Raw genomic sequence first — 15,502 nt, forward strand, 5'->3', positions numbered from 1 at the left:
TAGTTAAAAAAAATGCTTATCATTTTTTTCCCCTCGCAGTGTTAGGAAACTTCAGATTTACCAGACTTTCAACTCTGTCTTAGGGCAGCAGGTTTATAAAATCTCTGGTGTCCCCTTTGAAGGCAGAAGTCGGTCAATATTTATCTGATGATGCTATGCCTCCTACAGTAGCATCAGCAAATCTCTTTGGCTTTACTTTGTGCCTATGACAGCTCATTTGCATACAATTAAGTTTCACTCTTTCCCTGCTGTATAGTGACCTTCTCCCTTGTTGGGAGTACCTTAGAAACAAGAGAGAAGGAACCCCCCCCCCCCCATTAAAAAAAATAGATTCTCAAAACACGTTTTTTTAAATCAATTTCCAGCAAGTCTGAATTATAGACTTAGAAGGGACTGCAAGGGTCATGTAGTCCAACAGTGTTGCTTTAAGATACTATAAGCCATCACCATTTGCTGACAGCTAAAAAAGGGAAAAAGTTTGAGTCAACTTGAAGTGAATCTCTCTGGTTGTTTTCAGACTACACAGGTGCTAAATACAGGCTATAGGGCAGTGGTCCCCAACCTTTTGGGGCTGCCCATGCGCCGTGCACCCGGCGCCGCCCATGCGCTGCGCGCCCGAGGCAGGCAGGGGCCGTGCATGTGCCGCGTGCTGGGGAGGCAGGGCAGCCCAGATCATGCGGAGAGCGCACATAAATGCTCTGGCGGGCGCCATGGCACCCATGGGCACCACATTGGGGACCACTGCTATAGGGTATCAAGGAATATGCTCACGTTGATTTGATTTTTTTTTTTTTTAAAACAGGAGTGTATTGTGATCTTTTAGCCCATACTCTTTTCAGTCTTCAGTAACTTACATTTCTTTTACTAATTAGACATGTTAAAGCAGCAAAGCCTGTAAGCCAAACATTTCAGAGTTAAGGCTGAATGAAGTGAGGCTGTAAAATTGTCATACCGCAGTAAAGACGAGGCAAGCACAGAAAATACCTCAGTCCTGGGACTGTCCAGCTTTGACCCCTCTCCTGCATCCGCATCCCCAAATCCCTCATTCCTGGTTCTAGTGGATCTTGCTCCATGCAACAGTCTGGGCTCAGCCCCCTGCCCCACTTCAGGCATTGCCATCTGGCTCCAGACAGACAGACACAGACGGTCACAGCTGCACTGAGATTTGGCCCAGTCACGCCACTCTCGAGTTGTGATAACGTCCTATGAGCCGGGACCAGATGGCACCCCCTGTGGAGCAGTCCAGTCACCCCCCAACCACAGGATGGGGTCTCTCTCTGCACAACCTCTTCTCCCATCTTCATGGCAAGACCCATCCCACTTCAGCCACTGGAAATGTCGGAGGTTTGACAGAATAAGCCCAGAACAAATACCACATTTCATCCAAAATCATGCCTACACAGGGAAAACGCAGTGTTAACAGATAAAGTCTTGCAGACCAGTCACTGCACCTATACTTTTAAAGTAGAGGCGCAGCATCTAGGATCAGGCGCGAGCCAGGACAGCTGATTCCCGGCTTGCACCCAGTCCACCACTGCACCTTTGCCTTCTAAATGTCCCCAAACCATTTTATTATATGGTGGTTAGAGACAAGGTAATTGAGGGAATATATTTTATTGAACCAGCTTCTGAGGGTGAGATGCTTTTTGGCCACAACATACATGGTTGTTACAGTAACCGTAAGTCTGTGAGAAGAGACTGGTGTTTCTACCCACGCCCCTTTTCCACCTCTCCATAGGATAAGTATTTGACTTTTCGCTTTAACAAAGGAATTTATGGTTCAATTAGTATTTGGTGGTTTCCCTTATCAGTATTAATTTAAAATATGAATAATGCCAACAGCCAGTGTTCCCTCTAAGATTTTCCATCCACGGGCAGAGCGAGTTTTGTCTTGTGCGCCAACAATGAGGCCATGTGCACTTGTTCGGATGTATGCCACTGTGGCACTCACCAGTGCCGCTGCTCCTGGTCATGATCATGAGAGTTAGCCAGCAGCCTGGGGATTAAGGGGTTAACTATGTCCCTTACCTAAGCCAGGTAGAGTTGGCCAATAGGAATTTCAAACTGGGACAAAGGAATTTTTGGTTTTTCCTTCCTTTGTCCCTGGTCAGTTTCACTCTAGCTACTGAGGATTCTGTCTCCCTCCAAGAATAGACTCTTCACTATCTGTAAGTAGGGTAATGTTTAGATAAATCCGTTAAGTTTTATCATCATTTTATGGTTTGGGAAATAGGATCTGATGTCTGTGCATTTTTTAAAATGGGTTTTGCCCTCCTTTGTAATTAAGTCTTAGCCCATGGTGGGGTTTCCCCCATGAGTATATTAATTTGTGACTTTTTCCATCTAGTCATTATGCTTGCAGCAACAGGAATGCTGTGGTGATAATAAAAGTTCTTTTCTTTTATTAACCTGGTATTGGTTAATTTGTGTGTCCTGGTTTTTACTTTAGGGGTGAGATTTCCCAAGTGATCTCTCCCCCGATTTTCTTATTACTTGGGTGATGGTAGCGGATTTTATCCCCAAAATCTAGGTTAAGATTATGGGGAAGTTTTATACCAAAGTCTGGAAAGACAAGGTTTTGGGGTACTTCTGCAGGCCCCCACTTCTGCATTTACCATGCCAGAGTGGGGAAGAAGCCTTGACACTCCCCAAGAGACTCTCCCAGGTAGCGCACTTCCACATTGTGGGGAGAAGGTGAGATGTGCCCCCTCTCCAAGGAGCACTGCTCCCGGGGCAGGCTGCGTGCATGGCAGGAACTGCCCCAGGCTGCTCCTAATGGGGTTGGCTGAGAGTCCCCACCTGGCAGAGGGAAGTTGCTGCTAGCGCCCAGGCTTTGCAGCGAGTGAGGTGCTGGGGGTAGGGCAGTGACAAGTGGGGAGAGACAGAGGGTTGGGGGGTAAGGGACTCTGAAGGGGGGGGGGGGGAAGAGAGGTACAGGAGGCCCCAGCCCTAGGAACAGACATACCTCAGCCCCACTCCAGCTTTGGGTGGCTGCTATGCAGCCAGCCCAGGGAGCAGTTGGGAAGCCACTTTGCAGCCCTGAACACTGGAACACAGCACCGCCACACTGCTCCCCCGAGTAGGCCCCGGTCCCTCTGCCACGTGGCCCCAACCAGCACTGGAGCAGCCCCCACACCACACCGCCTCAGCCAGTCCCAGCCTGGAGCAGCCCCCTGCTGCGCCACTCACTCCCAGTTGGCAGGCAAGTGCTGCTGCGCAGCTCTGCAAAGGAGGTGGGTAGGCGGAACATGTGTTGTATGCGGCCGCGCAGGTGCACACCTGAGCAACATTTCCAATTCTCCCTCCCTTTCCTATCCCATTAAGCAAGGGCTCCTCAACCGTGGAAGCCCCAGGGGCCACAATGACACTCACAGCACATGTCGAGGGCCACAACTTCAGTGTGGCTGCATATACATGCAAACATATATGTAAATACATGCAAATCCATACCCCAGGCTCATCCAGCCCACACCTTCTCCAATGCACCTTCTGCTGCATTCAGAATACATTTCTCAGAGGGAGCAGGTTTTTCCCCAAAAGGTTCCAGCTCCTTCTCAGGTTTTTACTCAAGGTGGGTTTCAGCCTTCAAAGCTGCAGGCTCAGAAGGTGTTAAGTGGCCCATTTATCTCAATTAAATGTTCTCAGCTAAAACAATGAACACAGCTTGAAACAGCCCCAAGGCATGTTAACGGCTCCATTCACATTAGTTCCCTTCCCCTGTCCCTGCTGCCAGAGGGCTTCTGGTACATGTGCAGTATAATCTGCTCCTCACCCCAAAACAGCAGTGCGTTCTTGATGTTCTCCCTGCACGTGTCAAACCTGCCTGCTGTAAGCTTCCCACACAGGGGAGTTTGACATTTCCAGATCCTAGTTCATACTGAGGGGCTCAGACTCACAAAAGCAAGTCCCACCCCCAACCTGGCCAGGGAAGGGACTCAGGCTTCACAGATGGGTCTGGTCCCACAGGTCATGGCAGACACACAGAGCAGGTAACAGGCTTGGACACCACTTGGGGAGCAAGGACCCCAGATCAAGTTAAGAGGGATATAGGAAATGGGGGGGGTCAACCCCCCCCGAAACATACACCCTTGCCCCCACACAATCTGGCTCACAAGAGGCAAGCAGGGAATGGGACACCCCCAGAAAGGCCAGGTCCTGTTCATATTAGGAGAACAATGAGAGAGGCATCAACTTCCCAGATCCTGGCACGCGCACACAGCCTCAGACAGACACCAGCTGGCCTTGAGCTATGCAGCTGGTGTAAGACTCTGAGGGCTAGCTATCCTGTTAACTCCTCTGTCTGTGCAGGGAGCTTAGGGTAAGCTCTTACAAGCAAGAACAGGCTCACAGGCACGGTCCCATGCCCAGAGAAGCAAACTCTTCCAAAATGTTTTGATCTGGGATTTCCCCCGGCAGAAGTGGAGGATGTTATGCACTGTTGAGGTAACTGTGGAGTGTCAGACCTGGGGCAGTGATCTGAGCTAGGGATGTTAAATATAGTTTAATCAACTAATCGCCTTGTCGATGATTCTCCATCAGCTAGTCGATAAGCGGGGGAGCCGCAGCGGAGTTCGTGCACAGTCCCAGCAGCTAAACCCACTGCATCTCTGCCTTTTAAATGTATTAAGAGCTGGCAGGCTCACGCTGGGTCTCCCCTGCTGAGAGCTTCGGATTTTTAAACATATTAAGAACCCTGTGCAGGTTCCCTCCCCTTGCCCTGCACTGCACACCATCCCTTTAAATTGGGCTCTTAATACATTTAAAGGGCTAAAGCACAGCCGGGGGGGGGGGGGGGGGGGGGGGGAAGGAAGGGGGACAACCCAGTGTGAGCCTGCAATCAGCTGGCCTGGCTTGTGCCAGGTCTCCCTGTTCCGTTTCTGAATGTCAAGTGTATTAAGAGACTGCCAGCTCTTTATACATTTTAAAAGCAGAGTCGCAGCATCTGGGACTGAGTGCCACTCGGGAATCAGCTGATTCCCGGCTCGTGCCCAGTCCCCACTACTCCCCTGTCCCCTTATCTAAGGCCTGGTTTACACTGGGAGGTTAGGTTGGTAGGGTGTGAAAAATCCACCCCCACCCCAAGCAACACAGTTAAACTAACCTAACCCCCAGCGCAGACAGCACTAGGTCAACAGAGTTCTGCAGGCAACTTAGCTTACTCTTTTGGGGAAAATGCAGCATAGGTAGCATCTTCACTAAAGTGCTACAGCAGTGTCACTGCAATATTTTAAGCGTAGAGAAGCACTAATCTTTAGCGTGAGGAACATCCCTTATGCTGCAGAAAGAGGGTTTCAACTGACATCTCTGCACTACTGTCACACAAAATGGGATACTTCAGTGACAGTTATTTTCAACCTGAAGCCTTTGTACAGACAATTATGCTTCTGGAGGAAGAAAGAAGCAGCCTGGGTACAGCATTTTTTAATCAACATGAGCTCCATTTGAATGTAAATGTGTCATTTTATTTAGTGTGCATTGAACCTGGAACAGAGGAGCAGTTCTATTAATTAAAATAAAGCTAGGAAGTATTAACAGAGAAAGCATATAGCTGCTGGGATTCTGATACCTAGAATCATAGAATAAATAGGACTGGAAGGGACCTCGAGAGGTCATCGAGTCCAGCCCCCTGCCCTCAAGGCAGGACCAAGCTCCGTCTACACCATCCCTGACAGATGTCTATCTAACCTGTTCTTAAATATCTCCAGAGAGGGAGATTCCACCACCTCCCTTGGCAATTTATTCCAATATTTGACCACCCTGACAGTTAGGAATTTTTTCCTAATGTCCAATCTAAACCTCCCCTGCTGCACTTTAAGCCCATTACTCCTTGTCCTGTCCTCAGAAACCAAGAGGAACAAATTTTCTCCTTCCTCCTTGTGACACCCTTTTAGATATTTGAAAACCGCTATCATGTCCCCCCTTAATCTTCTTTTTTCCAAACTAAACAAGCCCAGTTCATGAAGCCTGGCTTCATAGGTCATGTTCTCTAAACCTTGAATCATTCTTGTCGCTCTTCTCTGTACCCTTTCCAATTTCTCCACATCTTTCTTGAAATGTGGCGCCCAGAACTGGACACAGTACTCCAGCTGAGGCCTAACTATGCAGAGTAGAGCAGCAGAATGACTTCACGAGTTTTGTTTACAACACACCTGTTGATACAACCTAGAATCATATTTGCTTTTTTTGCAAAAGCATCACACTGTTGACTCATATTCAACTTGTGGTCCACTATGACCCCTAGATCCCTTTCCGCCATGCTCCTTCCTAGACAGTCGCTTCCCATCTTGTATGTATGGAACTGATTGTCCCTTCCTAAGTGGAGCACTTTGCATTTCTCTTTATTAAACCTCATCCTGTTTACCTCTGACCATTTCTCTAACTTGCTAAGGTCATTTTGAATTATGTCCCTATCCTCCAAAGAAGTTGCAACCCCACCCAGTTTGGTATCATCTGCAAACTTAATAACCGTACTCTCTATCCCAATATCTACATCATTGATGAAGATATTGAACAGTACGGGTCCCAAAACAGACCCTTGCGGAACTCCACTTGTTATCCCTTTCCAGCGGGATTTAGCACTGTTAACAACAACTCTCTGACTACGGTTATCCAGCCAATTATGCACCCACCTTATCGTGGCCCTATCCAAGTTATATTTGCCTAGTTTATCAATAAGAATATCATGCGAGACCGTATCAAATGCCTTACTAAAGTCTAGGTATATGACATCCACCGCTTCTCCCTTATCCACAAGGCTCGTTATCCTATCAAAGAAAGCTATCAGATTAGTTTGGCATGACTTGATCTTCACAAACCCATGCTGGCTATTCCCTATCACTTTATTACCTTCCAAGTGTTTGCATATGATTTCCTTAATTACCTGCTCCATTATCTTCCCTGGGACAGACGTTAAACTGGCCGGTCTGTAGTTTCCTGGGTTGTTCTTATTCCCCTTTTTATAGATGGGCACAATATTTGCCCTTTTCCAGTCTTCTGGAATCTCCCCTGTCTTCCATGATTTTTCAAAGATCATACCTAAAGGCTCAGATACCTCCTCTATCAGCTCCTTGAGTATCCTGGGATGCATTTCATCAGGACCTGGTGACTTGCTGACATCTAACTTTCCTAAGTGATTTTTAACTTGTTCTTTGTGTATCCTATCTTCTAAACTTACCCTCTCTCTGCTTGCATTCACTACGTTAGGCACACCTCCAGACTTCTCGGTGAAGACCAAAACAAAGAAGTCATTGAGCATCTCCGCCATTTCCAAGTTCCCTGTTACTGCTTCTCCCTCCTCACTAAGCAGTGGGCCTACCCTGTCCTTGGTCTTCCTCTTGCTTTTAATGTATTTATAAAAGGTCTTCTTGTTTCCCTTTATGCCTGTAGCTAGTTTGATCTCATTTTGTGCCTTTTCCTTTTGAACACTCATGCCAGTTGGCCACACAGAAAACCCAGCTGTATCAGCCACTTCCTAGTCCCCCATTCACCTGTGCATGACTAACTAGCATGAATACAAGAACTCTGAATAGCCCACGCTAATAGTCAACTAGGGGTTGGTAAATGTGTACCTGCTAACTGCTAACTCTGGAACACAGAGTGCAGGCCACCAATCACAAAAGCTTGAGGTAATGGTTTAGAAGTGTGTAAGTACAGGGTGTTCAAAAGTTATTCCATTTTGTTCTCCACCTGTATTCAGCCCACAAAGGGAACAATCCATGTATCACCTAGCTTGTGAAAGATTCAAGTGTGACAACGAGACAGCCAGGAACTACAAAAGTACATTAGTTAAACATTAAGTCAGTGTTGATAACAGATTCCTCATTCCCATGACTTTCCTTAGAAATGTCAAAAATCGTCTCTAGCCAACTGATCAAGTTGCTTAATACTTCTAAAAACCATAGTTGCAGAAGCACAGGAATAATGAACTGAAACTTGAAGCATAATCCAATCCTTTACTCGGACAAATACCAAAGAATGGATTGCATGAGAAAAAAATTAAAAAACTATATCTTGTGCGTAAGGATGTTAGCGAGTAGTCGACTGGAGTATCGACTACTCGCTTCTCCTCCTCACCCCCATTGCGGTCTCTGAGAGGCAGCAAGGGTGGCGGGAAACAGGTGCCAGGGGGAGCTGGCTTAAAAGCTGGCTCCCCGCAGCCCTTTCTCTGGATGCTGCCTGCCTCTCCTCCCCTGCTGCTTCTATGAGAGGCAGCAGGGGGGAATAGGAGGGCTGCTGCGAAGCACCCTCAGCCAATTCCGGGTTGAGGTTTGCCATGGGTAGAAGCTGCTCTGGGAGCAGAACCTGTTTGCGGGGGTCCCAGCACGGAGCTGGACCGCCCCTCCCCAGAGGTGATGGCTGCTGCCACCAAGCAGCCTCTATTTGTGGTGGCACAGGACTGCTGCCACCAAGCAGCCCGGGCTGGCCCTGTGCAGAGGCTGGTGCCAGAGTAGCCTCTGTTCATGGCGGACAGGGTTGGCCGTGGCCAGGGGCTGCTGGACTCATCACGCGGTGGGACCGAACCGACACAGCTCTCTCTGGTTGGGGACACTGCACCTCTGCATTTTAAATGTAGTAAGAACCCAGCGGCTCTTCCTACATTTAAAACGCAGAGCTGCAGCATGGGTGGCTCCCGAAGCCAGCACAAACCAGGTCTGCTCAGGGCTAGCTCCTGAAGTTAGCCCCGCTGCAGCTCCGCAGAGCGGTCCTTCTCGACTAATCGTGTAGTCGATACAAATTTCATCAACTACACGATTAGTCAGATAACCGCAATTTAACATCCTTATTTATGCTGACTAGATGAGTCTTGCACATTGGATTTCAAGTGGTTGATCCAGCACTGTTCTTAATGCCCGATATGTCCACTGAAGCAGTGAAGAAAATTTGCATTCTACATCCAGTGTGAAAAAGAGCTGACTTACCCAATGTCTAAATGTAACTGAATACTGAAGTAACCGAATGAATTCTTAACAGTTACTCAACTATTCAATTACCCAATATCTAACATCCAGTCCACGAGGGAAGCCAGTTTAAAAACCAGCTCCCCGTGCAGACCAGATACAGAGGAAACAGTGCAGAGTGGCAGCAGCCCCTGTCTGTGGGGGATCTGAGCGCCCCATGGACAAAGGCTGCTCCACCTCCCACAGAACAGTCTGTGTGTGGCAAGCCTGGGCCTACCACAATCAGAGGCTGGTCTGGCAAGCAGCCCCTGTCCACAGGGGGTCCCAGCTCCCCATGGACAGAGGCTGCTCCAGCTTCTGTCTGCAGAGAGCCAGGATCCCCTGCAGACAGGGGCTGCTTCCGCAAAGCAGTCTCTGCCTGTGACAGGCCCAAGCTCACCACAGACACAGGCTGCGCTGTGGGATGCAGAGCAGCTTCTGCCTGTGGGGAGCTCAGACCCTCTGCGGACAGAGGCTGTGGAGCCAGTGCTCGGGGGAACTGGCTTTTAAGCTGGCAACCAGCTCCTGCTTCCCCCACCACTGCCTCAGATACAGAGGCAGGGGAAGAAGGGTGGCAAACAGTCAACAAGATTAACTGATAATCCTAAACTTATCAGTTAATCATATAGACAATAGGGGTGTGATTACTTGACTACCCGATAAGCATAAGCTTATCTGATAGTCAAGTAGTCACTCAACTAGTTGCTTCCCCTCCCCCTTGCTGCCTCTATCAGAGAGGAGGAGCGGGGGGGGGGGGGGGGGGCGGGGAGGGGGAAGAAGAGGGGGAAAACAGGAGCTGGTGCTGGGGGAGCTGGCTTAAAAGCTGTTTCCCCCCAGCACCGTCTCCACGGGAGGCAGGGGAGGCAAAGGCGTAGCGGGATAGCAAGCATTCCCCCATCCCGACTAATCCAAGTAGTCGATGGAATTTCCATCAACTACTCGATTAGTTGATTAATTGAAATTTAACATCCCTAATAGAAGACTACTTATTTATATCCCTAATTCAAGTATTTTAAGGGTTTAAACATCAAGGCGGCAGAGACATTTTGGAGTGCTGCGTGGGACTAATTGGGTGACACTGGGAAAGAGGGAAATTCAGGTTGGATATCAGGATGTTTACCGCAGCTCCGGCAATGCCATTCCTATTTTAATTCTCTTCACTAGCTCCTGTTTCTTTATAAGGATGTAATATCTTGTTTAATTGTCTAACTGGTTAACAAATTAAAGGGGGGAGGGGATAGTCCAGGGAGCAGCCCTCCCCATCCACTGCTGGGCTGGACTGTCTCCCACTCCTGCCTGTGGAGGGTGCCCTGTAGGCAGAAGCTGCTCCAGTGTCTTGGCCAGAGCAACCCCATGTGCAGCGCATCACCTGCGGGGCTGAAGCAGGCCCCCGCCCACAGCATTAAGGGAGCTGCGCCAGCCCCACAATTAGCCTTAACTGGTCAGTCTCACCCGTTAAGGGTGAGACTGACCAGTTAACTGGGTAAATCTTCACATCCCTATTTGTTTCCACATCAAACATGTCACCCTCATCTCCATTCCACTGCACAGTTCTGCCCTTCTCTACCTACTCCTCCACCTGCCCCCTCTGCTCAGCCTACTTCTTGACTTGGTTTTTTTCTCCCACTACGGAGTGGCACTGAAGTCTATCTATGACATTCTCAGGACACCATGTGTCATCTTATTTCTGTAGTATCACTCACTCACTAAGTGAAGATCAAGACACCAAGGGTTCTGGGACACTTTTTATAGTGGGGGTGCCGAGTGCCATTGAACCAAACTGTAAACCCTGTGCATACTGGAAATAATTTCAAGTCATGGGGTGCTGCAGTACCCCCACCCTCTCACTCCTATATACATATGCAAGGCACCGGTAAATTTATGAAAGCACACAGACAAAAAAAACATTTGAGCATGGTGCACATGACAGTAAGTTGGTAGAAACAAGAGCTGATGCGTAGGCAAAGAGAGTTATAGTTAGCAGTGAATTTGATGCTACAGCTGTTAGTCTGTAGAATTGCCTCTGGAGGGAAGTGTCAAAAATCTCACCACCTAGCACACATAATACTGAACTGGACACCACATTAGTAAATGTCCGATGGGAAAAATCCTGCATAAGCTAGTGAATTAGAGAAGCCACTAAGTAAAGTGAGCTTTCACTTGCTAAATAAGCCATATGAGCAGTTTCATTTATGCAGAATGCATTTTTATCTTTACTACTCAATTTGGTTTAAATCAAGCATAAATTCGGTCACTTGTATTATAGTGATGACAGAAGCCAAATACGTGTTTCCCCTTTAGGAGCATTAGTTTTTATACTCTTTCCAGCCACAGGTGGTTTTAGCTTCCCTAATTATTTATACCTGCTTTCCTTTAGATTGTGGATCTGAAAAAAAAGCCACCTGTGCTAAGAACTAGGGATGTTAAAATGTGTTTAAGTAACCTCTTAACTGCCTACATTTTCTGACGTTACACTGGGGGGGGGGGGGGGGGGGCCCAGGGAGCTGCCTGCCCCCTCGCGTGTACTGTGGACCTGTGTGTAACTTTGAAGTTAACCAATGATCCCAGGCTCATCTGTTAACCATGTACACGGGTTTTTTTTTCATATCCTTACTAAGGGCAGGATAGCATCACAAGTTACATCTATCTCTAGGTGATTCCATTCTCTCCTCCACCCTTCAAAAATAGGAGAGCAAGAGACTTTTAATAGAGAACACAGAAGAAAATGTTGTACAGGTTGTACTTCCTTGGTCCTGCACCCTCAAACCTGACCAGTCCTGGATGAGGGAATTTGCCGGACTAGGAAGGTCCCCTGCCACCAGCTCCTTCAGCTTGCTGCCCCTTCCCACAGCTGGCTCCTTCAGTCACGCTGCTAGCCAGGTGACACTGCTACCTCGGCCCGCTGCCGGCGGTTTGTATGGCACGTGGCCTTGGCTGAATGGCTGTGGTCCCAGCCTGGTTGCCGTGGCAGCCCCAGCCCCATGCCAGACCGGCATGCAGCTCTGATTGGGCTGCCAGCTTGCCCCAGCTGGGTTTCTGAGCTACCCCTTGGGACTGCTACTATGGTGCTGCTACCATCAGCCTGGCCATGCATGGCGCTCTCTTGGCTGCTGGCCCTCCTGCCCTGGGGCTCTCTCAGTCAGGAATATCCATGGTCCTGATATTGCCGGATGACACAGTCCTGGTTTAAAGAGGTATGTGCAAATAAACTGTACCATACTAATAAGTCACAACAGTACCAAGGCATCATTCAGTCCCCACCTAAAAAGACAACGTGTCACATGAAGAAGCTATCAGAAAAGCTGTGAAGGTTAGTTCCTACCTTAGTACATAAAGAAATAAGACAAATGTTAAGTGTCCAGAGGACTACACATTTCTGTAGCACTTTCTGATCCCGTCCCACCACAAATGGCAGGTCTCTAGCTGACCTCAATAAAAACAGGATCTCTAGGATGCTAATCAACAAGCAACCCTGAAGTTCCCCTCCCTGCCTTGGGAAGAGAAACAAAGCAACACAGAAGGCAAAGCAGAAAAGTGTTTAAACTGATGAAGCAAAGGTAGAATAGGCTGCTCCCCCTTCCTTAAAGCTCACTGCATTCAGCAATCTGACAGTCGCTGCCTGTTGCATGTTAAGCGACACAGGTACGAACACAGGAATGTTACATAAGGATTACTGACAGATCAGACAACCAGTTGTAGACTCAGAACCATTGCCTTGCTCGTACCAATGAAGAGGCATTTTATTTTTTAAATGTATTCAACTCTTACACTGATGCACAAGCCTCCAATAAGGTGATAAGGATCACTTACCATGTAGTCTGTCCCATCAATTATGTTACCAAGGGACAGCCAGGGAAACACTGTTTCAGAGCCCGAGAAATGTAGTTTGTTCTCTGTAGCTTTTGCTGTGTGTATTGAGGCAGAATACATATTGCTCAGATTCTTGGAGTTTGCCAAAAAAAATCCAAATGTGCTCACCTAGATATTAAAATTATGTTTCCCATAGGAATTGGAGTGTTCAGCAGTCTCGAGAATTAGGCCACAATACACACCATATCTCGTAAATTTATTAACCTAAGTTGATGTTCTATTTTCTGAAAGTCTTTAACTTTGTATAAAAATCAGTGATTTAGATCTGAAGAAATAATTCATGTCATGTTCCATTTTTTAGTTTACTTTTGTTTACTCAGGGATTTCCATAGGGCCAGCAGTGATTTGCCAAGACCCACCCTGATCCCGAGAACAAACATATTCCGTAGCAAGCCACAGTTCACCCGAGTACATAATTTATTTACCATCCACCTGGATGAATTCTGACATGCCAGCTTACTGGTGTCTCCTGGGAAGGGAATGGGGCAAACTGTAAGCATAAATCAACATTCAAATGAACTCTGCTCAGGCCACAGAACAGTTAAATGCTAATGTAAGGCAGCCAACTGCAGTAAGATGTGGTGAGCTTTCACTTCTCTCTCTACAAAGATTGCAGCAAACACACATTTGGCCTGTAAAGTGCTGAATAAACACTGCCATAGCAACAGCAATGTTCAAACCCCGGGCGCTCTAACTCTACCATCTCCAAAGATGTCTTAAGTCTAGACTGCAAAATTGCTTCTTTATGAATCCAGAAAAAAAAATCAGAAACTCTAATCTGTCACTTGGGTTTACAATACAAGCTACCCTAAGTCACCTCCTAAAAGGGGCTCTGAACAGAGCAATGATCAATTCTGCAAGAGCCAAGATGCAGCCCTGTTCAATGTCTTCACCATAACGCTGGCAAAGAGGGAGGAGAATGCTTGGAAAGGCTGGAGATTCTTTTTATTTCTGATGCAATTAGTTGCACTTATTAGCCACATTTGTGGGTTAAGGAGCAACATCTAGGCCTCTGCCAAGATGACAACTGGACAATCTATTTTCCAGCCGATGCAAGATTTTTCCCTTTGCTATTTAAGACATTAGACTGGAAGCTCAGTTGTTGAAGTCCTGAGTCTTGTAGTTTGCAATACCTCCCTGGTAGAGACAGTTCTGTAACCTCTTGCTGTTGGGAAGGTTGTTGTGGCAAGAGGGACATCGCCCCTCTCTATCCCACCCTTTTAAATCCAGTGACACCTCCCATGGCAGATTTGTGAGGCACTCACAGAACAACCAGTGCAAAGCTGTGCAGAGATCCCAGTAACAACACATCCAGCCTGTTCCCCCCCCCCAGCACCCTGATTGCTGCCCAAAAGCAAAGCGTCCACCCCAACCCCGCGCCCACTGCTGTAGCGCCCCCTGCCGGGATCTGAACTGGGATCCTGACCCGGGGAAGAGGAGACAGAGTGTCCTGGAGATCCGACAGCGACTCCCCCTCAATCCTCCTGGGGGAAAGGAGAGCAGAGCCTGTCTCTTCCCTCCCCCCCCCCCCGGCTGTGGGCACCAGCGCGCGAGTGACAGAGGGAACAGAAGGGGGAGACGGGGCCGCTCGCGGGGAAGGGGGAAGAGACAATATTGGGATTTCTCCGCCGCCGCAGCAGCAGCATCGTGCGTGACTCACTGCAGCGACAAACGGCACAGCCGGCCGGGCGAGCACCGCGTAGCGCCGAGCCGCAGCAGCCGGGACAAAGCGCTCATCGCCCTCCCCACCTCAACTCCCTACCCCCCGCCTTCCCGGGCAGCTGGCGCCTGTTCTCCGCCAGCGATGCACAGCCCGCCCCTCGCAGCAGCCCCGCCGTGCCCTAGCCCCCACCCCGCAATGCACCCCCGGAGTGCAGGAAGCCCGCACGCATCCCCCGCCGGCCCCAGCGCTCCCGGTCCCTGCCCTCCCTCGGCAGCCCCCTACCCCACCTAGCTCCATAAAAAGCAACCCCGTGCAGTAAACCCCCTGCTAGTCCCAACACCCATCCCCATGTGCTCCAGTCCCCATCACCAGCCCCTGGGGCCCCATCCATCTCCTTCAGCACCCATCCCTCGGCTCCCATGTGCCCAACCAATCCCCGCGTGGCCTGGGCTCCCCGTCTATCCAACCCCCACCCAGCGCTGCCTTCCCCACCGTGCCCTTCCCCCCATCCATCCCCGCCACGTGCCCCCCCTCCCTTCGCGCACTCACAATGAGAAGGCTGGAGATGGCTGCGGCTCTCCGGCCGGCCTGGGGGAAGGCGGCGGCGCGGCTGCCCGCAGAGGCCCCCATAGCTGGCGGCGGTGAGGCTGGGCGTGGGGATGTCACAGAGCCATGGAGCCGGCCGGCAGCGAGAGCAGAGAGCGGCGCGCCTCGCCCGGCACCGCAGCGTGCACGGCGGAGGAGCTGCCCATCTAGGCGCGGCGCCTCGGGCTGGCTGGGCGCGCTCAGCAGCGGCCGCTGCCCGGTTGCGCGGCGGGGACCCCCGGCTGCGCGGTGCTCCCGCCCTCCGGCTCCAGGAGCGCGGGCTGCAGGTAGCAGGGGAGCAGGGCGAGGAGCCCGCTTCCCATCGCTACCGTGAGGCTGTGCCAGCCTCGCCGGCCGGCTTCGAACTGGCAGCGCCGGGCAGGGCGGAGCGACCAGGAGCCGCGCGGAGAGGCGGGGCGCACACGTGGGGCGGAAAGGGGTGGGGTCC

The 15,502-nt window shown here is 49.7% G+C and overlaps 1 protein-coding gene across 1 annotated transcript in view; it reads right to left on the minus strand.

The window, feature by feature from the left end:
- TNFRSF21 (TNF receptor superfamily member 21) overlaps window positions 1-15,416 on the minus strand; it is a 71,074-nt gene extending 55,658 nt beyond the window's left edge. The window contains exon 1 of the mRNA XM_075923388.2: window positions 15,019-15,416. Coding sequence (XP_075779503.1) covers window positions 15,019-15,099 — 81 coding nt within the window. The 5' untranslated portion in view covers window positions 15,100-15,416. The remainder of the gene's footprint in view (window positions 1-15,018) is intronic.
- Window positions 15,417-15,502: the final 86 nt, after the last annotated feature.

Source organism: Pelodiscus sinensis, chromosome 3, assembly GCF_052426305.1.
Source record: "Pelodiscus sinensis isolate ZL-2025 chromosome 3, ASM5242630v1, whole genome shotgun sequence".
NCBI classification, from domain to species: Eukaryota; Metazoa; Chordata; order Testudines; family Trionychidae; genus Pelodiscus; species Pelodiscus sinensis.